Source organism: Paralichthys olivaceus, chromosome 20 (genome assembly GCF_024713975.1).
Source record: "Paralichthys olivaceus isolate ysfri-2021 chromosome 20, ASM2471397v2, whole genome shotgun sequence".
In the NCBI taxonomy this organism is placed as follows: domain Eukaryota; kingdom Metazoa; phylum Chordata; class Actinopteri; order Pleuronectiformes; family Paralichthyidae; genus Paralichthys; species Paralichthys olivaceus.
The window spans coordinates 11,476,533-11,503,599 of NC_091112.1; the positions used below are offsets into that span (position 1 = coordinate 11,476,533).

The 27,067-nt window shown below is 39.4% G+C and overlaps 1 protein-coding gene and 1 long non-coding RNA gene across 4 annotated transcripts in view; one reads left to right on the forward strand and one right to left on the reverse strand.

Annotated features, from left to right (window-relative positions):
• Positions 1–2,158: 2,158 nt before the first annotated feature.
• Positions 2,159–27,067, forward strand: part of LOC138405827 (uncharacterized) — a 61,573-nt gene continuing 36,664 nt past the window's right edge. The window contains exon 1 of the long non-coding RNA XR_011239496.1: positions 2,159–2,712. This is a non-coding gene — a long non-coding RNA (uncharacterized lncRNA). The remainder of the gene's footprint in view (positions 2,713–27,067) is intronic.
• calcr (calcitonin receptor) overlaps positions 11,311–27,067 on the reverse strand; it is a 46,709-nt gene continuing 30,952 nt past the window's right edge. For all 3 annotated transcript variants that reach the window (XM_069515776.1, XM_069515778.1, XM_069515777.1), the window contains 11 exons: positions 26,752–26,917; positions 26,547–26,657; positions 26,206–26,318; positions 24,701–24,792; positions 22,272–22,398; positions 17,847–18,000; positions 16,949–17,009; positions 16,726–16,792; positions 16,421–16,639; positions 15,901–15,942; positions 11,311–12,476 (listed from right to left, as the gene is read on the reverse strand). In XM_069515776.1, coding sequence (XP_069371877.1) covers positions 12,255–12,476; positions 15,901–15,942; positions 16,421–16,639; positions 16,726–16,792; positions 16,949–17,009; positions 17,847–18,000; positions 22,272–22,398; positions 24,701–24,792; positions 26,206–26,318; positions 26,547–26,657; positions 26,752–26,917 — 1,374 coding nt within the window. In that variant the 3' untranslated portion in view covers positions 11,311–12,254. The remainder of the gene's footprint in view (positions 12,477–15,900; positions 15,943–16,420; positions 16,640–16,725; positions 16,793–16,948; positions 17,010–17,846; positions 18,001–22,271; positions 22,399–24,700; positions 24,793–26,205; positions 26,319–26,546; positions 26,658–26,751; positions 26,918–27,067) is intronic.

Below are 27,067 nucleotides of genomic sequence, written 5' to 3' on the forward strand. Positions count from 1 at the left end.
CGACAATGAAGTCAGATGGGCCAAAAACATCACAACGACTAAACCACTGCTGAAGGGGAAAATGAAAGTGAACAAAACCAAACTGTGCAAACCAATACTGGGCTCAATCATTGACTATAAAGTTGGACGCCAAGATTGCTCCTCAAAAATTATGCCAAATAATCTTGATCACTGACCTGGTGGATGGCTGCAGTATAGTTTATAAACCTGGCCTCCTTTATGTTTGTGTTTCATGGGACCTTGTTCAATTCCCTGATCTCGACTGTGCAGACTCTGGCTCTAGTTGTGCAAGATGGCAGCACTCGTATCCGAGATATTTTGGCTTCATTTTCAAGAGGAGGAAGTGGAGATGCTTCATCCATCTTTATTTACAGTCTATATGTTCAACCTAAAGTGAATTTAAGTTTAAATCTATTCAAGGTCTTTTTAATCTTTAAGCAGGTATAGATGCTATATAAATAGTGAAAGTATCAAAGTGTTAAATCCATGAAAGAATGCACACTTAATGACAAACTCTATGATGTCACATCATAGTGAGTTATCTTTTTCTTTTTTGAACACACTCACAGATCCTTCATGTCAGTCCATTAACACTGCTAGATTTGTATCGATGTAGCTTAGTGGTTTGTACCTTCCAGTCATTTCCATGTCTAACACTTACACCTGCCTTTAACACCGGCCTCTTTTATGATTTGGGGATTTTGATGTTGGTAATTTTGAGGCTTTAGGTGTGATCTCAGGGAGTGAAGCTTACATGCAGGCTGAGCTAACTGAGCACTGACAGGTTTTTAAGTCTCTCCTCCTGGATGAAGCGTGGAAGACAGAAAGTGCAGACAGACCTGCTTCACATGAATCATCCCATCCAATCCCACCTGGGCCTCAGCCGGGACATTTGCATATTCAGATGAACCAATGAATTAACGTGAGGTTTGTGATGTGAAGTCACCAAAGTGGATGCATTATGCATCTATCCTGTGCATGTGCTAGAATTCATCATTACAATATTTGGCAAATAATATAATTTATTGTTAAAATATTTGCACTGGTTGCCTTTGTTACCTGGCAAAGAAGAAATCCTTTGGTTTAGCGGCTTGGTCTCTGTTTCTCTCTCCACCATCCTCTGTTCGTTCGTCATCACAACAGTCAGTGTCTCTGTGAGCACTCGGCTTGCATACACACAACCAATCCCACTATTTAGGCAATTTCATTAATGCAAAAAATATTGAATCCTGCTTAATTCTAACTCTGCCCCCTTTGCTTCATCTGAATGGAATCCTGCCTCTAGTGTGTGTTCTGATGCTTCAGGATGCTCTGGTCTATCGTACCCCCCTCTCATTTCTAAAGGCTGTGTGTTGTTGCTTACATGCATGACTCTTCCTGATGTTAATCTTACACTCCAGCAGACATTTTTAGACCCATGAAGTGAGACAGATTGCTTCTATATGAGTTTGATTTAAGCTTGATAGGTGATATGGGGTGTGTGTGTGTGTTAACTGTGGGTGGAAAGTGGCTGGCTATCCCCTCCTAACCTGCTGTAGTATATTACCCAGTAAGGAAAACACACTCTTCCTTTTTAGTGCATGAGCACATGAGGCACCTTCTAGTGTGTGGGATCTGTTTAATGCTAAATCAATTAAATGACCTGTCTTGATATAAATGCACATGTATTTATTAGCAGTGGCGTATATGCATCTAAAGCCATTTTCAGACATGACCTGTGAGTAAAATCCTGAGTATTAAGTTTACCCAGATTTGCCTTTCACACATGTACAATGCAGATGGAGGTTTTCTGCAAATTTTTGCAAATCTAATAACCTTTCTGTTTAATCTGCACAACTACCAAAAATATAAAACGAACAAATTGTGTTGTTTAATGAGTTGATTTGCGTTTTATATGTGCTGGTTTTGTTACATGTGGACAGCATAACTAGCTAGCTTTTCCCCTCTGTTTCCAGTTATTATGCTAAGCTAAGCTAATCGACCATTACGTCTAACATTTAGATCCTCCATCATGCCTGTTTTCCTAGAGGCCCAAGTTCCGATATTTTAGTGTGACCAGAGTAGAAAAATTAATACGATACAATAAATAAATAAATGCAGTGCACAGGAAACAAATTAAAAAACAAAAAAAACCCAAACCAAGGTTTTGACAGGCCTCTGGCCTGTAGGGGGCGTCCAAACCCCCAGCAGCTATATGGCCACATCTTTGCTTCTCTTATTTCTTATTAAATTACTGTAAATAATGTCAAACACATGTGTCATCTCTTACTTAAATACTTTGTTGGCCAATAAGGATTATAACTAAAAACTGTTATTGCTTAAACGTCTTCAGGTGTGTGTCGCGGTGATGACGTCAGCTCAGGTGTTGAACCGTGATAAGTTTGCGTCAATGCCGCAAACCGGGAAAAAGCCGCTTCTTGAAAACAGCGCGACAAACAAACTCCGGCACGGTGGAGCGACAGAGAGAAAGACGAGGATAAACAATGGTGGCAGAGAAACTGGAATCTGGTGCTAGCGTTAGCACCGCCTAGCACGGGCAGGAGGATGCTAACAGGCCGGTGGAGGAGGACGCCGCTGCAGCAGCAGCTGCTAGCTGCTAACGTTAGCCGCGCATCAGCGAGAAGCGGAGACAGACGGACACACACCTGCTCCACTGAGCCGCCATCACTGCAGCCTCACACCGACCTCCAGAGCGCAGGGACCCGCTGACAGGTGGGTCATCAGTTTAGTTAAAACACAAGTTATCTGTAAATACTATAAATACTAATTGGTGCGAGGCTGAAGTGGGTGACAGAGGCTGTTTACACGGGACCATAGAAGTAAATTTGAAATCAAGGAGCTGGGGGAAGTGTTTGTGTGGGTCTCTCATCATCCATGGATCGTGTCCTGTACAGTTTACATTCATGTTTCTGTCTGTCTGTCTGTCTGTCTGTTGTGCTTATGGACAGACAGACATAGTCTTTATTATGCTTCCTAGTTTTATGAACAACGTGGTATGTTGTGTGTCCTTCTGCAATGTGTTGCATGGCTGGTGTGTTGAGTAAATATCACCACACTTGTCATCTGCATCTTCTAACAATTTACAAGTTGTATTTTATCCATAACTGTGCATCTTTATCTCATACTCATGCTCTTCATGTCTGCATTTATCAGAGGAAGGTCGTGGTCACTATTGAATGGTGTGTTTGCTTGCTTTGTGCTGCTTGCATGGTTTATACACATAAATGCTCAATTATTGATATAGTATAGTATAGTATAGTATGAATTGATCACCGTGTGTGTGTGTGTGTGTGTGTGTTACACGTACAAATAGAAGCCTCCATGTGAGAACCTATGATTCTCTGCAATAATAATCTGGTTCTGCAAAAGTGTGTGTAAAGTGTTGAAAGCGTTGGGAAGAGAGGAGATTCGTAACAAGAGGAAGAGAGAGATGAGAGAGGAAGAGCAGGCACTGCCCAGAGTGACCATGCCCACAAAGTATTTGTGAACCCTGTGCACAGTCCTGACGCCCAATTTTCATCTTGGCTTCCTCCAATGTAGAATTTGTAATTTGTAAAATACATTATTTTTATTGCTTAGTAACGACAGGAACAGCACATTCCTGTGAATTAGCAAATCGTAAGATGTCAGAGGCCAAAAATATTGGAAACAACATCTTATTTTTATTATTTTTAATAATTTATTCACTGTGTAAAATTCTCATCTTAGAAGAAACTACCCTCAAGGGAAGAAATCTCACTTTGAATTGAACTCAAAAGTTGGCAAGACTTTTTTTTTTTTTTTGTGCTCCTTTCAAAGTTCATATAACAGCTTTCACAGCAGCATGAAGGGGGTCAGCACACCAAAGTGTGTTTGAACCACACCAAACACGTTGGGTGGTGTAAAAACACCAAGGCTTTGATTTATATATATTCAATTCCTTTTATTTTTTGTTTTATATTTATGTCATTTGTCCCTGCAAGGAATATGTAACCTAGGTTTTCAAAAGTGCCACACAAATGCGTTTCGTCTTTTACTTTGTTTCACTTATATAAATAAGAAATATGGGATATATAGGATATCAATCTCCCCTCTCTTATCTAGATGCCCCAGAAAACTGTACGCCTTCAATCCTCACTTACATTCACACTGCAGGGATAGTAAAACTGAAATAAGTTAGTGCTTCGCCTGCTGTGCTGGGACCCATCGTAAAATGCTTTGAATACTGTGGAAAATCTGTACTGCAGTTGGAGGGAAGGGTTGGCTGTTAACCTGGTGTTTAACAAGGCTCTGAGGGCCTTTTGCACTTTAGCACAAATTTTTTTTGGCCATGTCACTGTAAGCTCTGTATGTCAGAGAATGACAACATCCGTATATTTGCACAGCGCATGTTAAGATTTGTAGCTCAGGGGTAACAGATGCAGAATTTTAGCCGCGTATGCTCGAAGGTTTTGGAGTCTGGTGAATTTTTTTCTCCTTCACAGATATTCATTTTTTTGCTAACTGTTATAACCCTGTTGTATAATGTAGCTTCAATCAGTCGTATTGTAATAGAATTCAGTTGACAGCCTGGGCTGAGAGGTAGATGACCTTTTGGGATAAACTCAACAGGAGGTGTGATTAATTTTAACAATCTCCTTCAGTTTGATTTTACATCAAATCTTTCTCAAGCCTTGAAAAACAGACTCCTAACACTTAAACCAAAAAAAGGTGCACTTCTGCATGGTTTGTGCGATATTAGAGCATTTCCGATCATCATCACCATGCTAATTCGTCAAACATTGCCTGTACGCAAGCAGAAAAACAAGTATACCTACACTAAAGTGTTTTGCTTTCCTGGGATCTAGAAAATTACATTGTTTGTGTGTGTGTGTGTGTGTAATTACTCACTCACAGTGAGACGATAATTGTGAATTTTTTTGATGTCATGAGTGAAAATCTGGCAGAAATGAACTTGCATGGAAACAAAGAACAAAGCAAAGCTTTTATTCGAGACTTGAGTTAAAGCTCCGAATGAAAGGATAGAAATAAACTGTTTCATAGAAAAGCCTCTTCACTGCCATAGCATGTCTATCAAGGGCCCTGATAATTAATTTTTTGCCTCACAAATCTCATTAGTGCATAATGAGGGAACAAGTCCTATTACAAAGACATGAGTGAGACGGTTATCATCTAAGATGTATTATAGGCCCTGGGCAGAGTGACAGGTTCACCTCTGCTTTCAGGACAAACAGGACATAAAGGGAATCCTCCCTGTTGTCTGAGCTGGTGATAGAAACCTCTCACTATCACATTTTGTTGGACCTCAGCTGTAATTCAACAGATATCTACTGGTTCTTATCAGACCTTTTATGAAGAGATCAAGAGATGCTGCGTACCGATCCGATACCAGTGCGTTTTACAAAATACTAAATACTGTAACGGCTGTATGCTGCTAATCCTGTAGGAAATGATGATTGCCTTCATTGTTGAATGACCTGGCTGAGGTTAAACCCTTTGTCAAACAAATACATACAGAGAAAGAATGACATAGACCATTGACAGCTGTAACTGTCAATGGTCTATGTCCCCCCCCCCCCCCCCCCCCCCCCCCTCTCATCGGCTTTCTCGTTTCTGCGACTCAACAAATTACGGCTCCAGCAATGCCTCGGGTCTCTCATTCCCCCGCTCCTCTACAAAATAAGATACTATGATGAATGTGGCAGTAAATATCAGTACACAAGTAGATCAGTGATCTGCTTTAGGGCATCGCTTTGGCACTAACGCTCCTAATATCAAAGAGTTCATATCAGGAGGGTTTAGATAATTATCATGCAGCCGGCATTGTCTTCCAATAATACATCAAAGCATATGAAAAAGCAAAACCCCTCTTAGATCTTAATTTATGAGTGTCGCATTGTAATTCTGAAGAAGGAGTTATTTCATTAGATAATTTCTACTCCACTCTCTCTATATACACTTGTGGCCGATGCTAATTTCCTGAAGGGGCAAACACCATTGTGTACGATTTAGATATCCAATAAAAATCTTGATTGTTCTGGGCTTTGTGAATAAATTGACCAGGCCTTCAAAATGTGGAGCGCATCATGTAGAAAACAGCACGCAGATGACATGATAGTCTCTGAAATTAGTTAATACTTCTGGGGATGATATTTCAATCATGAACTAATTAGACTAAATCTGTTCTTTCCTGCTGAAGAATTATCATAAATTTAGCCTTTAAATTTTTTCTTTCTTCCCATGTACTTCCCCACATTTACAGTTCCTGAGTTTAGCCACCACTGTTAAATCCCATCCCAACTCTAAAGTCCTATCTCTCACGAGCAGATAGGAACGATGGAGCAGATTAGTCCCAGAGTGAGGAGAGATTTCAGTGGTTTGATTTATTGTCTTTGAGGCGGTGGCACTGAACACAGTAGGGGTTCCTCTCTCTCACAGTATGCTCAGAATACGATAGCTGGCTCACATACTGTGTATAGGCATACACAGGCACATGCACCCCCACCACACACGCACACATGCCATGCACTATTGTAGCTCAGATGTCCTCCTTCTCATTAGCATCTTTGTAAATACAGTTTTTTTTTTAAATCAAAAAGTGGTGTTTTTTTCAAGTCTCTCTCCAAAGTCATCTGCAATGTTGAATATTGAACGTCACGCCTTGTGAGAAGATGAAGATTTCATTGCCACTTGTTCGTTTGTTTGTCTGTCTGTGAGCAGGATTACTCAAAAACTACCCCTCCAGTAAATTTGGATGTGTTTGCATTGGCTCTCTGTGTTTGTCTTACTCTGGAAGTGATCCTAGAGATGTTGTTTGCCACTATCTTTGTTGTTGTAGTTGTGGTATATGAACTCTGCTATGCACTTGAGTTAGAATGAATTTTAAAATGATGTACTTATAGATATTATTCCCATGTGAATTGCCCTAAACACATGTGTTGCTAGTGTTTCTTTTAGAATGGAAATGTAGGGCAGCTTGATGTGTAATCCAACACTTTGCTTCTAATACTATCTCTGCATTACCTTGAAATCAATAAATCAAAAAAGACTGTATACAACAGACTGACTGGATCTTAACCTGGAAACACACTAAGCTGTTGACCATTGTAAATGTCTGCTTGCCGACATAAGGTCAAAACACGCCTGTGCTAGCTGAACAGAGCTGCCAGCATATTTTGTTTTCTTAGCAAAGCTGCTATTATTTACTGTGCATAAAGTAAGTGTCTAGTTAAAGTAGCAATAGAAACTGAAGATATACTGAAGACTCTCTGTTGGAGCAACCAACTGCATCAAGTTAGGAAGATACTTTTTTGTATTCAAGTGTACTACAAATGCTTATTTCACTCCTTCATATTATAATGTTGAAATTCTATTTATTACATTTGTTAATTGTCCTACCGGCAATTTTTTTGTGAAGTTGTGATATTGGATCATTTTTTTTAGCAATACTGATCTTTGGCTTCCATTCTTCAGATGCTCAAATATCATTGTGTTGATTAATAATGCAGCAAAAGGGAAAGTTGTCAGGCTGCGAACAATCTAAAAAAGAGGCATGTGGGCTTTATACACTTGTGTTTTCAGTTGGATTGATTTACTGTTATTTTTGACTTCCTTTAAACATTTTTTACTTTATTTTGATCTTAAAGCAAAAAGAATGGATTGAGTAATTGGTGAGCCCTTATTTATTCATAATATATTTATTGATAATGTAGTTTCCTCTCTGTGAAACTACCAGGGTTTCTAAATATAAACCAGAGAATCTAAGGCCACATCGTGACAATCTTTGGTCTCTCTGTGCTCCAGGCAGGTTTGCTCATGAACCGTGACTGTGAGCTGGGTTGATGTGTGCTGCAGGGGTGAGAGAAGCTGTATCCAAGTAAAAAAGATGAACCGATGAGCTGCTATAACACCTGGGTGGATGAAAACAGTGTGTTGTTTTGTGTCACCGGACCAAGTAACAAAAACATGCATAGAGATAAACACGTTTGTCCTCTATTGTTCTGGTGCCTACTGCAGCGAGGCTCAGTTGTAATGAATTTCTGGCCACAGCAGCTGAAAATGCTCCAAGCCTTGGGTGAATGGTTCAGTGAACAGTCAGTACACTTGAGCTGGAATATGTGGACATGAACATGGCCCAGCGTGGGAGTCGAGAGGAAACTGACCGTCCACGACAACAGCGATCCGAGTCGTCACGGTGACAAGTGACCTCGAAACATCTTTGATGCACAGATGAAGATGCTGAGCAAAGAAACACTTTCACTGCTGATTCCTCTGCTCACTCGACATGTTTCGGATTGGCCCAGTGTGCTAAGAGATTGTCGAATGATCACAAGATGGAGGCTGCCCAAAGAAATGTGTGGGTTCCTCCAACTTTCTTTTTCCATTTTGCCCTTTAATCTATTGAAGTAAAGACCATAACAAAAAGATCTTTGACAATTATAGAGATTTCACCTCATATCTGGATAAATATCTCCTCCATCTCTACCTCGGTATGCAATACAGTTTTCATGCAATATTCGTATTGAATATTTTCATTGAAAGAAACTTTTTGACGAATTAGATGTAATGCTGTTGGCAGGGGACAACAAAAGAATAACAGCTCCATACACATCTAACTTCATCATCATATTATTAATGCCGTATAGACTCAGAAAGGCTGTGAATATGCAGTAGTGCAGTGCCTCTCCTTTTTTTCCGCTTTGCCAATACGATGCAGCCGAGCCTGAAATTACATATTATATAGTGTCTGCCTATAGAAAGGCTGAAAATATTTATATAAATGAGAAGTCAGCCTCGTTAGTGTGATAACAACCTTAGGGCGTGAGGGTGTGAGCAGACGTCCACATCGGAGATGAATTGTGTCAGTTGATTCTGTCCTGTTGTGCACATGGAGGGTGGGGCAGGGGCTGGTATTTGATTCGAGCTGAACCTTTAGAATATAAAGGGACTGTATGGCAAGACCTCCTTTGTTTTCACTGCACAGTCATTATACAAAACCTCTCAACCCTGAAACACTGACAGGAACAGTGTTGGCGAGGAAAATGCTGCTGAATCATCAGAGAATAGTGCAGAAATACTCCATAACAACGTTTTCACAGGTGTGGTCAGAACTGAGCCTTCCATCTCATTAAAGTATCTAAAAGCTACAGACAGAAAAAGCACCTTTTTATATCAAATCAAGTGCTGAAAGTGGTTTTCTCTCATCTTTTCGCCTCTTCTCAACTGCATGTTCCGTGCAGCTTGTTCCTCTGATTGCTTATTTACTCAGAAAAGAAAGAGCAACACCAAATAATGTCTCATGTGCGTATCCTTGAGCTAAAAGTGTTTTGCAAAAAAAAAAAACAACCACCAATCACTTTGGCTTTTACAAAATGCATTTTTTTTTTTTATCAGTTCTGAGATGATGCCAGTCTGAGTTGAGAGGGAGGAAGAGACAAACACAAGCCAAAATGAACGACAGAGATGTAACAAAAATAGCTGTCAAAGAGTTTCACAGTGCAAAAAATCTATTATATACACAGTATCTGCTCGTATTTACATGGACATACAAAATATACAGAATCTGCCCTCCCCCGAACCCAAAAGGATTGCTAATGTGTCTTACAGTGTGCAACACATCCAAGGCAAATCACCATTTGAAAGATGAAGAGAAAGATGAATTCGATAGCAAAATAAATAATATATTTTAAAATTTCACATGAGAATTTGTGTAAAGCACTAAAATCTGCCATCATAGAATGTTTAATTCTCTCATATTGATTGTCACTCTACATTTCTAACTTTCACGTGGCAAGCAACAGCAAAGTAACTGAAATATAGTATTGCAATAGATCCAGATGTCTCTTGTATTCAAGAGGCTACACAGGAACTGCAAAGTGAAGCCATTTATCAATGTTTATTAATAAACCAATGCATTAAAATGTGAACTTGTGTTTCCTACGTTCTGTATTAATCTAAATCAGAGCCAAAATGAATGCTCCTCTAGGGGCCATTGTAGAGATCCATTAATACAAATTCTCAACTGTACTTCATTATTATTATTATCCAAAATATTTCCTAATACAAATCTCTGTCAAATGTTGACAATGACATTAAAACTTAGGAATGTTCAGATGAACAGTGGCCAGGCATTCAATAAATTCAGAGAGTCAAATTAGGGCTTTGCAAATAATTTGAAAAAGGAAAAGTGCAGTCAATTTCTATATTTGTGTTATTTTCTAATGCAATGATAAAAAGACTAACGTTCAAAATGAAAAATCCTCATAATGGCTCATATCCCCGTCCTCCTCGCTTCCGGTCATCTTCCCAACTATTGGCTACACTGTCCCCCATGATTTCTTGTAGTAGTTCTCTGTTTTGCCTGAATTTGTAAGCTCTCACAAGACGTGTGCACAAATACAGACAAAATGAATTCAGAGCAAGGACATCATGTCCCCGTTTACGTTTCGAACCTAAATGAGTTAGTTTTTGTCAAGAAACTGTTCAAAAAAACATCCTGTTTGAGTCATGATAGTTGAATCAAACAGATTAATAATTAAACCTCAACATTTAGGTTGTCCGTATCATTAGGTTTGATGGTTTGATGCTGTGTCAGAAACAGTACAGGGAGGTTAGAGCGTCTAAACTTTTTTCCAGCTAGTAAAAAAGAGCGCGCACATTTTCAGTTGAAGAGTTGAAAACAAACCAGAGTAGCGAGCCAGCTGGAGGCTTTGTTTGCTTTTGGCTCTATGCTGTAGAATAATTCATATTCTTCTCTGGATGATTTAAATGTCTATTATTGAATATGTGTTTAGAATCTTACTGGGCTTTGAAGTAACTTTCATAGATAAATGCATGATCCATCTTTATTACAGTTTCAACAAAACTGACGATTTTGAAGATGTCGGCTTCTGACACAGTCAGTTTATATTCACATTTAAATGCAGGATTCTTAACTTTCATCCTCCAAAATGACGACAAATTAACAATGACATGACATAAAAGTTGTATGTGTATAGGACACATTCATGTTTTTGAAAATTGAAATGTGCCTTTATAACAAGAGTGTTCACCGTTTCATCTTTACTCTTCTGTTCTTTTGCCCTGGATGCTCATTCATACAAAATGCTACAAATTTCATGAATAAATATGCACAGAGGAAAGAATTTCACGTTTTCAACAAACAGAAGACAGATTAAAGGCATCGTGAACGCGACAAAAACATGATCGAGAATAAATTCAAACAGAGCAGCCTCCATGCTTGAGAGAAACTGTGTCTTTGTCAGAGTCATTGGCACAACCAATAGCATCATAGGCTTATAACAGTGAAACAACTCTTGTGGCTGTTAAACATAAAGATAAACTTTTTTTATTCCTGTATTTTTGTGTGCATTTAGCGTCTTTTTGCGACTCAGCCCTGTGATGTTCGGCATCAACAAGTACAGCAACTGCAAAACAACAAAGCAGTCGGGAGTGCAGCATCACAGGACAAACACGAAGCACGTACTGAGGAAAACAGCAAGAATAAAATGTTCATAAAAAAACACAAATAAGATCTTTTCAAAACATTGAAACACTTTTCCAAATAAAACATGGTGAACATACATTATGTACACAATTCCAGAGCACAGAGGGTATTTTGAAAAGATCAGGTTTGTAATACTGGTGGGTTTGTAAGTGTGTGTGTGTGTTTCCTTTCCGTCAGGGTACCACATCTGTGCTCATCTGGACAATACACCTTTTCATAGCTGACCAACATACAGTACCCTTTGGTATAGGTGAGGTTTGGAAGGATTCTCCTTCACCTTCATCATCCCATCATAATTCATTCACCGCTTAGTCAGGTCACTCTCAACCCGTGTGATCGCCACCGTTACATTCAGCTCCATCATCTCAAACAGATCACAAACGATGCCCTCCCTGTTGTCGTCCCAGTAATTTCCGTCTCCACACCAGCACAAGCCTTCGTTACTTGAGCACGCTCAGACAGCTATAGCAGCTTTAGGAAGTGACACGTGTCAAAAAGGGCTCTTGTCTCGTGCCACAAGTTCTCAACATCAAAGTTCCCAAAAAAGTCAGTTTCATAGCTTGTCCATCTCATATTGTCTCAATGAGTTCTTTATGTCCAGACCCGTATTTTCACCCTGGGCTTAATAACCAGAATTAGCCTCTGAGATTTAATCACTGAGATATGGTGGGAAAACTGGATTCATTTTCCATCCTTACTGTACATCTCTGTTGCTCTGTTGCTCTTCCTGGACTTTTCCCACTGCTACACTCTTTATCCTCAGTGTGGCTCATGCGTACATATCCCCTGATTTTAGCGCCACCAGCTCAGAGTCTTCCGTGTGGCGCCCGTTCAAGTGTTCGCTGTTGCAGTCGTGGTGGTACATGAAGGCAGGTACCTCGGTGATGGAGGTGGCGGTGTAGGACGTGGAGCGCATCGAGCAGTGGTCCTTTCTTCTCTGACCCCACTGGGTCTTATACTGCATCCACTGTCTCTTTAGAGCTGCTTGCACCTGGACCACAACATGCACACAAGAAGGAAAGTTTAGTTTTGCGGTGAGAATAAATCATTTTTGGAAGAAAGTGGCCCCAATGTGGGAGCCAATTGCAGTAATGTGTCATCGAAAAAGCCAATTTTTTGTTGGCTGCATCTGAATAAAAATGCTCTGGCAGTTTCATCAGCCTCATTGAACTGTGAAACTGTTTACCTTTAGGCTTTGCATACTTCTTAAACTCACTTTGTGTTTTAAGTTGTCAAAGTTACACAAATATTCTTCCTGTTTTCATAAGATTTATTTACTGTGAGCACAAAATGATGCCACTAGAGGTCCACGTGCAGTTAGGTTGCAGTGGGAGTAAGACAGGGCCCACGTAAACACCATCTTGTGACAATATTAATGCGAGCTCAATCACATTAACAGATGCCAGTAGGGAAATGTAAACGCCAAAGTCACATTTCCTGCAGTGTGGCCAAGCTGTTCATGTGGCCAGAACATCACCTGTTTAATGGGAGCACACATGTTATCATTATGAAGCTGTAAATCATGTATTTATATGTGACACATAATCTCCTACATCTGTCACTCATAGCCACGGATCTCAGGCGGTTTTAAAATTATCGTTGAAATGTTTACAGTTTATCCTCAGTCTGTAAGTTCAGGATTGTGGAAATCATGTACCGCCATTCCCTTTGGTTAAATTTGCAAAAGTTTGTGCAAGAGAGAAAACATTGTCTAATCGCTTTATCTCTTTTATTAATGGAGGTTAGGGCTCAACTGACTTGAGAGTTGGTTGATAAGAATCATTTGATATGAGCATTTCCCAGTATTGGTATCAGCGTTTATGTTTGCCAACATGAAAGTTATTAGTTAAACTCCCAGATAGAAAATTCAACTGGCATGAATATCAAGTATACCAACAAAAATGATAAATACTCGAGTATGTGTCTGTACTTGAAAAATATATGTTAAAGAATATTTTTATTGGCTTTCAAATCCCTCCCTAAAGAGTATTCTCCTTTCTAGAGTCAAGTAAACCTCAGCCTCTAACTCAGTAAATTCAAATACTTGGGCGATCTCCAGAGAATTCCCAATTTCCCACACCTCACAGGATTTCTGTAATGTTGGATGGAGCTAGGTTTTGTCTCCAGCCTGTATGTTTTCCAGGATCCAGATTCATTTGTAATGGACATATGTTTGAGCCCAGAATGTCTTTCTCTTTATTCTTTTAAGAGTATTGTATCAACTTTTGGTGGTTTTTATAAAGGTCAACATACATGGTACTCTGGGTGCAGTTAACTCATGGAGCAATAAACCTGCTCATTGCTTATGACATTAAGGTTGTGACGTCAAACTCTATCAGGCAAAAATATTTTTACATTTAGTTTTTCAGGTCAGATCTTCTGACATCTCACCTGAATGTCAAACACAGACACAAAGTTGTTTTTTAACAGTAAATAAAAAGTTGTAACTTCTACATCTGTTGTTACTGCGGTTGTCGCAGGTTATAAAGCATCATGCTGCTCGTTACTTTGAAACAGTGCCGCGGCAGTAAAAGCTGAAGGGTCACGTCAGGTGAGGAGTAAGACAGTTTATAAACGGCTGTGTGCTTTCCAAGTCCAGCTGGAAATTGACTCTTCTTTCAAGTCCTCCCATCAGCCTCTCTGAGTCTGTCTGCCGCCGTCTGACTGCAAGCATCGTTCACTTGGTTCAGACACATCTCAAAGCAAATAAAAAAGATTTTCATTAAAACCCATGTCTGGGGTTAATGGCGTTGTCGAGACCCTGGGGCTCCCTGGACTCATTGTGTGACAGATGCTTTCAAACTTGAGGTCTCCACAATGCAGAGCACCGACAATACACGCTGTTCGGCTGAATTAAGGATTTTTAGCAGGTCGTTAGACTCCATGTCAGGGTGAGTAGCAGAGATCAAGCAATTACACACTGCCATTTCTCTGCGTTAAAACTAATATGCTTTTGTAATTCTCCAAGAGTTACAACAAGTGATAATTAAGCAGCGAAATTGTTCATACAGATAATGATGAATTATTTCCATGGGAAGAAAACAGGGCAGAGATGCATAAACAGAGCGAGAGGAGCAGATTTAAATACTCAGCATGAGGTGTCTGGCAGGGAGGAACTAGCAGCCGACTGTGGGGTTGTGTTTGTCACATTCTGCCTGGAAAATAGGTCAGGCATTAGCTCATGCACTGGCAGCAGGAACACACCAGCATCTTCTTAAACGATGTAAACAATTTGTGAATAAACAATGCTTAGTGCGCACTGTATGCTTTAAGGGCGAGCCCAATTTTCATGGGACACGCAGGGTCAACAAACACACAAACTGTCATGAGGGGATGAGCGGGTCTCTTTGCTTCAGCCGCATAATGACCAATTCTGCTCCCTTAATCAGGACACGGGTTTCTGGGGCTGGGTTCAATTCTGGTTTTTGATTTCAAGGCCAAACTGCACAGACCTGCCTTGTTTCTTCAATGGCCCCATTGTGGTGTTAGGTCAGTGAGACAAACAGCTCTCATGCTGTATTTGTGATATCAAGCAAGACGTTTCTACATGGAAGCTGCGCTTTTGTCTCATTATAACAATTAGTGTCATCATTTATATCATTAGATCAGTTTGCTATGTCACAGAATAAAATTGTTATCATAACCCTGCAAGAAAATAGCAGCTCTACTCGCTGATTTTTAGGAATATCAACTCTTGTTTAGCTAATCAGTCAATAGTGCGGAATTGATCAGTCGATCAACAGAAAATGAGCATTTAGCTGCCATTTTTGATAATTAATTACTCATTGATCAAGGATAAAAAAGGTCCAAAGTTTACAGCATCTCAAATGTGAATATTTTTTAGTATGTGGTTGTTCTCTTTTCACCTCCACTGAAGGTGTTGTTTTCGCCCATGTGTCTTTGTTTGTTGGTTTATGCAAAAACTACTTAACTGATTTCCACCAAACTTGTTAGAGGGATGTGTCCTGGTCCACGTGTGAATAAATGGATGGCTTCAGGTTTTTTATTTTATTTGTTATTTTCTTTTATATTTCTGCTGTAAGAAGAAGACAAGCATGTGTTGGGTTGTTTGGCTGTTGTGGAGGTATGTGCTCTACTGAATCCCATTTTAGTTTGTGACTATATTTAGACAATTACTACCACACTCTCATCTCTAAGCAGCCAGCTGAGCTCTGTCCAAAGCAACTCTAAATGTAAATAATTCATTCATATTTTGTAGGCGTCCTTGTAAATGGATTTTATATCTTTGAGACAAAGCCAGTTAAATTATTACTTTGGGAATATTGTATCATGGAAAAGTAAAATTATTGGTAACATGTGACATTATTTATTACCTCATAAACAACTGTTTTTTTAAATGCAAATTGTGTTATTGTGTGGCAGCAGCCACATTGGTGAACATGAACAGTGCTTACCTCTCCATTGAAGAAGCAGAATATTGTTGCCACCAGTAAACCCTTGAAAAAAAAAAAAAAGCAAAATTACACAAACTCTAAAATATCCAAATAATTATAAATAAATAAGTAAAAACAGGAAGAGTATCATGCAAAGTAATGTCTTTCTAATGAATGAATAAACTGAGTGGACTGCAAATTTCATGGGCTGCTTGCCTTGTTGTTTAATAAAGTTAAGTTAATTCAGTTGTGAGTTCCAGTCAATCACAACCATCAGAAGGCAGAGAAGAAGGTTTCGTGGTTTGAAAGCTTCAACCGTGCCAAATGACTGCATGTATTTTTTTCTCCTGCATACTGTGGGTTCTGGTCCTCTAATATTTATTTGGTGTGGCAAAACATGTAAAGTGCTTCAAACCCACAGTGGCAGCAGCGGAGCAGCACTCTTTATTTGTTGCTGAGTTACCTTTGAACTGAGCCCCATACCAGACACTTTCATGGAAACTCTGATTAGTTTTGTGCCTGCCTGGAGCTTAGCACCCACCTGGTAATGCATGAGTATGTGCATGATGTACTCGTAGACCTCCCCTGCCAGCCGATTCTCTGGCCTCCAGGGAAAAATGACAAACTGTATTCCCAGCAGGGGCACCAGGATCAGGGTGGCTCTCACCGCTTTCATGTACATGTTGGATTCTGCCCGGTGCGTGTCTCTCAACTTTGTCACCAACACTCTTATGATATTAAGTAAGAAGAAGAGGTTCACCTGAAAGTAAAAAAATCAAAAAATCAAAATTGTCTTTCACCAAAATTATATTAAGTTGTGCTGAGACAGAGGATGAACAGACTTACAAGAAGCGCTGCCACTATAGGACCATGGACCGCGTAGAGCAGATGGGTCTCCACACTCATCCAACAGCTACAGACGGAAAAACATGTCTGTCAGTACTGTCGGCTTCCCAAAATACACATGCATATGTACGGCTCTGCACGCTCTCAGTCACTGCCACATCCAGCTGAGCACATGTGTAAACGTCTCCTGTTTATTTGCAGAAGTTTCTGGAACATTACTCACTTGTCGTCAAAATACTTTTTCCTTGCCACGGCGTGGATGGATGCAGGGACTAGTGGAAAGCCTTGGGCAGGAAAAAAAAGAGGGCAACCATATGAGGTCTTGAGTGAACTTCATTTGTCATTTATGTAACAGTAAACGTGTGGTTAGCTTGGTCAGGATTGTTGGTCTTAAACTTCACCGTCTGATAAATGATGAATATTGTTGCAATTATTCTCAGAAGTGTATTAACTTTCTTATCCTCATTTCTACAAACTGAATAATTGTACTAATTTCATTGTTCCAACCTTAACAATAAAACCACATGAATAATTTCCTTAGGCGAGCCTGCCGATTTTAAAATCCACACCATAAAATGAAAAACAAACCGAACACTATTTACTACAACGCCTCTATCGGCCTGGAAATAAAGACATGAATCTATGTACAGTTCATTGCAGACACTGGGGCCCTTCAGCATATCGGCCACAGATGGACCTGACAAACTGGCTGCACTCCACCCACACACACACACACGGACACACATACACACACACAATCTCACACACACAGATGTGGCAAGCACAGTCCTGAAGGTTATCCACCCATTTTTAATGATGACCATCCATTTAGTTCCATCGTCTACTTGTTTGACAGCCTGCACTCATTATTTCTGTTCTGAACAAGGTGAAAAACAGGACACGAGCGGCACTAAGCGACAGGAGGGCCAATAAAGCCGTCAGCGTGTCTGGGTTGACGAACTGTATGAGCGCTGCGTGGTTAGGATTAAAAGGTGGCAGCTGGATTGTGTTCCATCTTGTTGAATTGCATGCTCGGTTTTCAAGCTGTGATTGAGTGCAACGTGGACGTGGAAATGAAATCACAAGAAATCAGCATTTTTCATGAAATACAAACGACTCACCCCAGCCCAGGAGGTAGTACCAGTGCAGATGCTGCTCCTCTGCAAACACAGCCACCACAATGAGTGTGTGCAGGTAGATGCCTTCACACAGCATCCAGAAATAATTGCAGCCCAGCATGTACATGTGGAAGAAGTGTAACACCTTACAGCCAACCTGCAGTGAAAGACAAAACACAAATTTATCTTTGTATTTGAAATGCTTTTTGATTCTGTTGGTCTTGCTTTGCACAAAGAACTCAAAAAAGGTAACTTTCTGCAAGTGCATATTAGTAGAGTGCCATTTTCTATTTGAAAATGAATCCACCAGAGTGCGGGAACATGTCAGCACATCTAATTATGTTTTCTGTTGCTTTGATTGACTCGTTATGATTTCTTAAAAGAGATTACTCTGATGACTACTACTGTCAATCTTATCTAACCACAGCCTGTAAATGCTGTAATTACCAAGAAACGTATGCATGTTCCATAAGCTGTAATTCCTCAGACAGTGGCGCCAATGAACCTGACAATCCTGGAGTCTTGTCCAAAAAGTCTGAAAAACCTTTCCACCAAACGTAGCAGTTTGTCAGTGCCATATTTTTATGTCAGCCCTGTTGCTTATTTAGGGACCATTGTTGTATTTCTTTGGATATTAGTTATGGAGACATGTTTTTGAAATATTTTTGACAGGCGTCTCTGCAGGTTCTGTCAGCTCTGGTAAGCGCAGTTTGCTTGTCCCAGTTCAGAGAGCTTCCTCCTCCCTTGTGCCCCAGTTATAGTCAAGGTGGCAGCAATTCATCGAGAAATTCATTTAATTTTTCACCAAATTGTGAAAACTGCTGCTAAACAATGATTATTTTCAGTCTAACTTTTCAGACAACTCAATTTCAAACTGCAAAGCACATTTTGATGTGCTATATTGTCTCATTAAAAAAACAATATGGTCCCTTCTTGGATTTCAATGCTTCCACTGGTTTTGATGATTTGGCACACAGCCGGTTGAAATCATAAATTCCTGGCAGAATTCAGGCTGTTTTTCCTGATGGTTTCAAAATATACCCGTTGATAAGGATGTCCCACAAGGATCAATGTTAGAACTCCCTGCACTGCATTCTACACATAGATATTTAATTTATGCTTGAAAATCTGATTGAGCTAGTCCTTCCTTTATAGAAGCATTATAGAATCCAGCATTCTATCAACACATGATCACCCTGCTATTTACAAAAGTAACTCTTAATTGAATGCTTGTGATAGCGAGAGGTGCAATAGTCATCAATAACATTTGCTATCTATATTTGAGGTGTACGTAAAATCTTTAGTGGATTGATTGGCTAACATTTAAATATCTTCTGGACTGGAGAAAAGACACTGGTTCTTAGAGTCATTCTATTTCTGTTTGCTGATATTTTTTATGCAGTAATACTTTAGATTTTTGCAGTGATTATACCTTCATCTGGTTGTTTTGTGTGACTGAATTGTCTTGTAATCTTTCATCTCAATGAGACCTCCTGAATAACACCGTTAATTAAAAATTCAACGGTTCCATACGACCCATTTTGGAGACTGTAAACACTAGAAACATTTTGTATGAATATATATATATTTTTAATATTCACACTGGGGTTTCAGGTTCATGTCCTGTGTTAAAAGAGCATACATGTGGCGACAGAATAATTCAGATATGCTGGCATTACTATTAACTGCTGCTCTCAGGGGTCTTCTTAGCTCAAGTCATTCACGTCTAAACCTTTAGCCATATGTCTCCCGCACTTTCTTACCTTTCTCTTTCCAGCTGAGGAATCTCTACTATAACAGACAAGGACAGGAGTCGGCTTCAATTACTTTTCAACAATTCTGACCAGTTTTGCTTCGCAGCAAGTTGAGGTTTGTCTAAAGTTACTGACAATGTTCTGGTTTATAAATCAAACTGCTATAGATCATGTAGATGTTTCTCATGTTTTAGCCTCCTCCCTGGTTTGACATAAGCTTTGGGGATTCACTCCTCCACTGTGCTGGCTGGCTTACCCAGAGTTAGTATTACCAAACCAGAGAGAATGAAAAAAGCTTGTTTTCACTGGGAGAGTAAATCTTCACAACAATCCGCTATTCCTAAATCACCAGCGCAGAAAACAGGCTTATAAGTCTCACTTTGGCAATGAAATTTCAACATGCTTCCCCAACAGACGCGCCCGAATCCTAAACAGTGGTGCTTGAGATTTTTTCCGTAGGCTTCCTCTTTCAAACCAGGGCCTTTTTGAACAATATGATTTTGACATGTGTAGTGAGCTGGCACAACAACAGTCCTTTGCCTGAGAGTAACAGATTCAACATAAACCTTTTTGACATATGGCAACGAGGAGAGGGTAGAAATATCTCTCTCTCCGTCTCTCTCTCTCTCTCTCTCTATATATATATATATATATAAATATATATATATATATATATATATCCCCCATCCATCCATTCCATACATTATATACACTGCTTTGAGGGTCGAAGGGAGCTGGAGTCAATCCCAGCTGACATTGGATGAATGGCATACATGGACAACACCCTAGAAAGGTCAGAGATCTCATTCATACCTATACAGGTAATTAAGAGTCTTTGGACTGTGGGAGGAAGCTGGATATCCTGGAGAAAAAACCCACGCAGACACAGGAAAGACAAACTCCACACAGAGAGGCCTGAACCTGCATTTGAACCCAGGACTCCCTTGCTGTGAGGTGACAGCGCTAACAACTGCACCACTGCCCTGCTGAAATATATATTTCCTCACTTTGATGATGAAGGCTGTCATTCCTGTCTGCTTCTTGGACAAGTTAAGAGTTGGGATGTGACTAAAGACGACCATCAGGATTTGCCAGACGCAGCAGGACACAGAGGCAAACCCAAACCACAGCTGTCTCTTGGATGTTTCTGGTGACGCTCCGGTTCAGAGCAGACTGAGGCTAAAAGGATTGTGTGAAATGTGAGCCAACGTCTACTATCCTATCTGCTGTATTTGTTTTGTTTTTGTATCACACTTTGATTATCTGCTTTTTCATTTATCTCTAATTTTCACACAATAAAAAAAAGAAAGGAAGTTTTTTTGATTTGAATGTTTTCAGTTATTTATTTTCAACAGGAAATATTCTGACAGTTTGTATTAACTTGGACTTCAAGAACCTGAGTGTGTTCAATTTTATTCAGTTGTACATAAAAGCAGAAAAGATACAATCCTTTTATGGAGTTGGAAAAACTCTGCAATAACAACTTTTAAGAAGCAAAAGCACTGAGTTAACAGGCTTTCATTATTTTGATTTCCAAAAAGGAGTGGTTCTTGAAGAGCAGCACATGAATTTATTCTCAGTCCTGATAGCCGGGCATTCCTTCGAGACAGATTTATCATGTCTACCTAAGCAGACCTCACGGTTTCAAAGAATTCACATAAGGCTTTCAATGTGGCTTAAAAACAGAAGACTGGAAGAGAGCAAAAAAAGGTCTGACTCTGCAACGCTGCCACGATGTAGCGAGGTGAGATGAAATACTAATTAGCATAAACTTAAAAGTCTACAGACATATAAATATTTAAAATATAGGGCTACTATATTAAAGTTTAGTTTCCTTGAATTGCTTGGCTTCACAAATCAAATGGATTTTAAAAAGTTCACCAAACTTTTTGTATCTTTGTTAGGTTTTGCATAAATTGTGAATGCATTTGTATCTCATTTCAAGAAGGTGGAACTAATCCTGTTCCACGCTCTCTATTCCGCTAAATGGCTTTTTTGCTAACACAAGGTTCTAGGGATTTCAATGCTGGTCAGTGGTCGGTCCATCACTTTGGTCCAGACTGAAATATCATAACAGATATTGGACTATAACTAGAAGCTGGCTGATAATGATATTTGGAGTCTGAACCCGATATTAGGGTAGTAAAATGCCTGACATTTATTTTTTATATACATATAAATATAACAATTAAAATCCACAATTTGTCTTTGACACCATTTCCATCAGCCAAAGCATTTTTTCTTGTATTGGTTATCATGTAATATAAAGATCTTCATATCGACACAGTTACCGATGTGTTTGAGAAAGGCTTATATCGCACTGGAAATCAGTCGCAAGGCCTTTAGTGGAACACTAACATATTTGGGTCTAAATTTGAATTTGTTTATTTCTTTGGGTCATGGCCAAAGGATTGAGCTCAGCAGCAGCTTTGTTTTTTTTAAGTGCAAATTAGAATATTTAGCATGCAAACACATAATAAGATAGGCAGTGTCTAAACTCGCTTTATACTGCTTACTAATTTGAGAACAATCTTGTGAGAAGTGAATTATTTATTTATTTATTTATTATTGGATAGTAAAGAAATTTTAGACACAGACTATATTGTCAGCATTGTCATTGTAAACTCGATGTTGGCATCCAGCTCAAAGCACTCTGCGGTGCCCACAGACTCACCGGGTTTCTGCCCACCACTTCAGGATTGTTGACCACCGCTACAAGGTAGATGATGGTGAGGGCAGAATTGAGCACATAGGAGCAGAAGAGGTTCTTGTGGAGGGTGATCCTCTGGCAGCTCAGACTCCTGCGTGGAGAGCGATGCCATGATTAATCTTGCAACACGGCCATTATTATTAGAAAACAACATCAACACTTAAGGAATAAAATCATCTGACAAATAAACACCAGACATCAGAGAAGATAATCTCAAACTGATCTTTGTGGTTGGTGGGGGGGAAAAATCCCGGGGATCAATGAGATAGACTGCTGCTAAATACTCTACTGTACATGAAAGAAGTGCTGTTAAATAATGCATAATGTATCCCAAGGGTGCTTCCTCATTACCTTGGCTGGCCAGTCAGAATTAATAGCACAATGAAAAGCTTGACAGGCAAAGTGAAAACAACTATTAGAAGTCATTCATTTCCTGTAGCTTTGCTGTTGGCAGTGTTTAATCATGTTTTAATTTCATAGCAGAAATCAAACAGACTGTGGAGTTTCATTTTAAACTTCGTTTAAAATTTGTTTCGTTTTAAACTGAGTGTTTGAGTCTTAATGAAACTTGAAGCAAATATATTTCCCAGAATGTAGCCTCTCATAAATATGACCTGTACAAGAAATTTAAGAAATTATATCCCATACTGCTCATGGCCAAATTTATCGTTGTTGAGTCATAAACCCTTCGAGACACATGTAAAAGAGGAGGAGAGCTCTATTTCCTAAAGCGAAGACAAAACAGCACTGCACATTTTCACTGTCTCGTTCACACTCAACCAAAGACCAGTGTCAGACAAAACAGGAGGTGTAAAGCTGCTGAACACTTATGAAGAGTATAACTAAAAGGAGATGTCGAAACACAGGTCAATCAACGTCTTTGCAGCGTTGGTCACACCGTCACCACTCTGAACGGCTTCGTATCGGCCGTTCAACCAGCTCCTGTTTTTCCACGGCATCCTGGAGTATATTTATCTTGACAGTTTTGATGTAGAGTTCGGCTGTACACCACCACATACCATTGTAAGATTCACATCTGGATCTTGTAAGAAACATTAAGCCTCCAATATCTTAAGTGTTCTGGCTATAAATATGCAAACTTAAAAAGAAAAAAAGGGAGATTGCCAATAACTTTTTCACTTTATTTATTGAGAACTTAATTTTTCTTGATGAATTGGGAATGTCCCACTGAATTTGTTGTGTAGCTTTGTTAAGCATTTGTCTCTCAGTGGGGGATGGGGTTTTTGTGATAATACACCTGCCCGGAACATGGCCTCTGGATTTATGAGTGTGTTTAAAAGCACGCCGCACAGTGAGGGTCTCGTACAAGATCTGTTCTCGATAACGGCTGCGTTTAAGAGGTCAGCACCTGTCACAACATCAATTTTTACAACTGCATTGTTCTAGAAACGCAAGGCCAACAAAGTAACTCATCCAAATCTTGTTTCAGAACATAGTTATTTATTCCCTTCAGGCTTTATTTCAGTTTTTTTTAAACTTAGTGTATCATTAAGAAAGATAAACAGGTATAATGAAATGAAGTCTTATCTTTTTCATTCCCAGATTCCAGAGAGATTAGCTCAATATTATATCTGTCTTTCCTTTATCCACTTTATGTTGATCTCTTATCTAATTGAATTTCAACAGCAGAGTCTGCAATTAATTAATTCTGGAATTGTGCACTTTTCCCTTCTGGGTTTAAGAAGTGCATTGGTATGAACAGCCTTAATGAGCAATGCACTCAGGTTCACACTTTTCTAATAAGAGTAAAGCAGCAACACATTCAACAGACATCACAGCTTACCAGTTGTGAATCCTAAATATCCATGAAATAAATGGTGCTATACGACAAAACCAAGTAGGCATTAAATTAGTGAAAGTTAGATTGTGTATCAGTTACACTCAGTGAAGCCAAGGAGCTATTTTCAGGTGTAGATTGCGTACATTTGTCAAAGTGAATATGGGAGTGATTTGCAATAGCAGTTTTTAGTGATAATTTTATAAATCAGGCTGTTCAGACCAGCAGACCTCTTCTCAAACTTGTAGACATTTGACTCCAGAGAGTCTGTGAGTGAACAATCCATCAATACATTTCTGTCTAAACTGTCTAGACTGGTAATGCAGACTGAACGCTGGGCTGACTCTGAGACCAGAGTTGGTCATTATGAGTAATGAAATGAGGAGACAGCAGTGAAAGCTCAACACCATCATGTGTGTCTGCTGTCCATATTGAATTTGATTGAACCTATTCAAATACAAAACTGCCCTCTGTGAATCATTCACTGATCATTTTCTCATCTAAACTATCCTGAATAGTCACTTTAACCACCACATGCATCATCAGTTGTATTGTCACTATGTTATACACGGAGGACAGATACTTTGTCCATTACCTGAAGTAGAAGAAGATGGCCAGAGAGATGAGCAGCGAGGCTATGGATAAAGCATGACCCACGATTGCCATGTAAAATAGAATGTACGCTGACTGCAAAAAAAAAATCACAACAAAGACAAAAAATAATTAGGACGTTTTTCAGTTTAACAAACAGGGTATAAGAAATCTTGGTTGTGTTTTGCAGCCTCTGCTTTTTCATTTGTAGATTTGGCATCACTTCTATTTCTATGTTCCATGATAAATTATGACACTGCTAGACCCAACTTCACTTCAGAAAAACAATTCAGCACCCACACAAGTAAACTTAAAGTTTGGATTCCCCAAATCCCGATTTCAGATTTAAACCAATTATTTGTACATGAAAATGGAGTAAATACATGGAGGGAAAGTATTTAAGTATAAGCATCACTTTATTCTGAACAAGAGAAACCTTCTGAATAATGTGTTAGTCCTGTTTTCTTTTCCAACATTGTAGATAAAATGTTGTTTGAATAAATAAATGAAAAGTTTAATCTTCAAGAATGAAACCAACTACTTCAATAAATTCAGATATTTATTTAATACATATAATCAATATAAACTGATGCCACCATAAAATAGATACAATGATGGACAAAGAAATCATATAAAAGATATTAATACGAGCAGAAGTTGGCATCACATCAACATTATTTTGCTTTATTTCTCTATTAAATCTTACTGCTGAGACACTTTGTTCTCTGAAGTATTGTGAGGTCTGGAGGCTGCGTCAGCAAAGATCAGGTTTCTGTGGCAACAGATGCAGCAGCTGATCGCTGGTTTGGTTCTGATAGTCTGACTGACTTTTTGTCCTTCTCACAGTTTTGCCAGGACAGCTGTTCCAACTGTCTGATTCAACTACTGGATATAGCTAGGGGAAATTTCTCGTAATGCTTTTGCAGAAGTTTTGTTCACAAGTCTCAGGTATTTACAATTGGCCAGTGTCCTTGTTCCAGATGGAGGAGTGGAGTAGCATTATTACTATGTATGTGGATATTTGCTAAGCAGCTTGGTACAGCAGCCTGGTGCGTTCAGTGATAAGAAGGCGTTAATATGTGTTGATGTTGAGACGCTCCTCTGTCTGGACCTGTTTGTTTATAATGACTGTATAACCCAAGAGGAAGGAGGCTTGTTTTTGTGGCACCATAGAATATGCAAAGCTTGTTGAACTGAAGAACAAATCCTGCTTTACCCACCTTTGCTACTTGTCAGATTAAAACTGAGTTGGTTCATTAAAAATCCAAATCATAGCTGCAGTCACCAGCTACTTTCTATGTGTAATTATTTATATGGAAGTCTGATAATAATGGTGTGTGGTAGAATATTTATGTGCAACTACGTCAGAGCTATATTTCCACTTTCCACATTTTCCCATACTGCAAATACAAGGGGATTCTAGGTAACAAAAAAGATGCTGACCCAACACACTGTGGCATGCATGCATCACAACTATGATACCAAAGTACTTTATCTTAAATAGATTACCTTCAATTTTGCCTTGGTGTTCTCGACGCAGAGAGTGTAGTTGGACCAGGTCCTGTTGGTGTCCGGGTGGCGAAACCACTGACCCTCCTCCCCACAGTACTTAGTGGCCTTTTCTGCAAGTAACAATTAAGTGATAAATATCTGTAATGTATTCTCCAACAATTTCCTCAAATCCATACAGATCCTCGTCCATATAATTTGGTTCCATTAGACTTGGTGAATAATTCATCCTGAAAGTAATTAATATTTTATATTCCAACTGCTTTAAAAACAGAGGATCAGAGGTGAATTTATCACGAGAGATTTCCTGAGTACAGTCACTCTGGAGTCTCCCTGCTCACCTGTGGGGTCAAAATCCACAAAATAATTCGGGCAGTTTTGAGACGTGTACGTTCCTGCCGGAGTGTCGCCCCAGCAAAGCCAGCCATCCCAGTTACGACTGCAGTGCAACCCTAAAACACCAACAAGGTCACAGGGAGAGTTAAACATCCAAAGAGCACAATGACAGATATTTAAGGTTTTGGTTCATTAAGATCTGACAACTACCTGATTTGTTATAAGGTGCGTCTCGATTCATTTTCTCAAAGCATTTGTACTGGCTGTCAAGGATCTTCTTGCGCACGATTTCCTGTTCTTCGGGGTTAACTGTGGGGCTGACCGTGGCCTCATCAGCAGGCTGATCCTCAGCGCCTCCTGAGAGCTGGGCAGCTACCTTCATTTTAGTGACACACACATACATACATACATAGTCATTATCAGCCAGGATAACTCAGTGATCAGTGAAGCAATAGAATAAAATGTTTGACACACAATTATGGCTCATAATTCAACAAATGTCCTCAGAAAATCATATTAAGCTTTA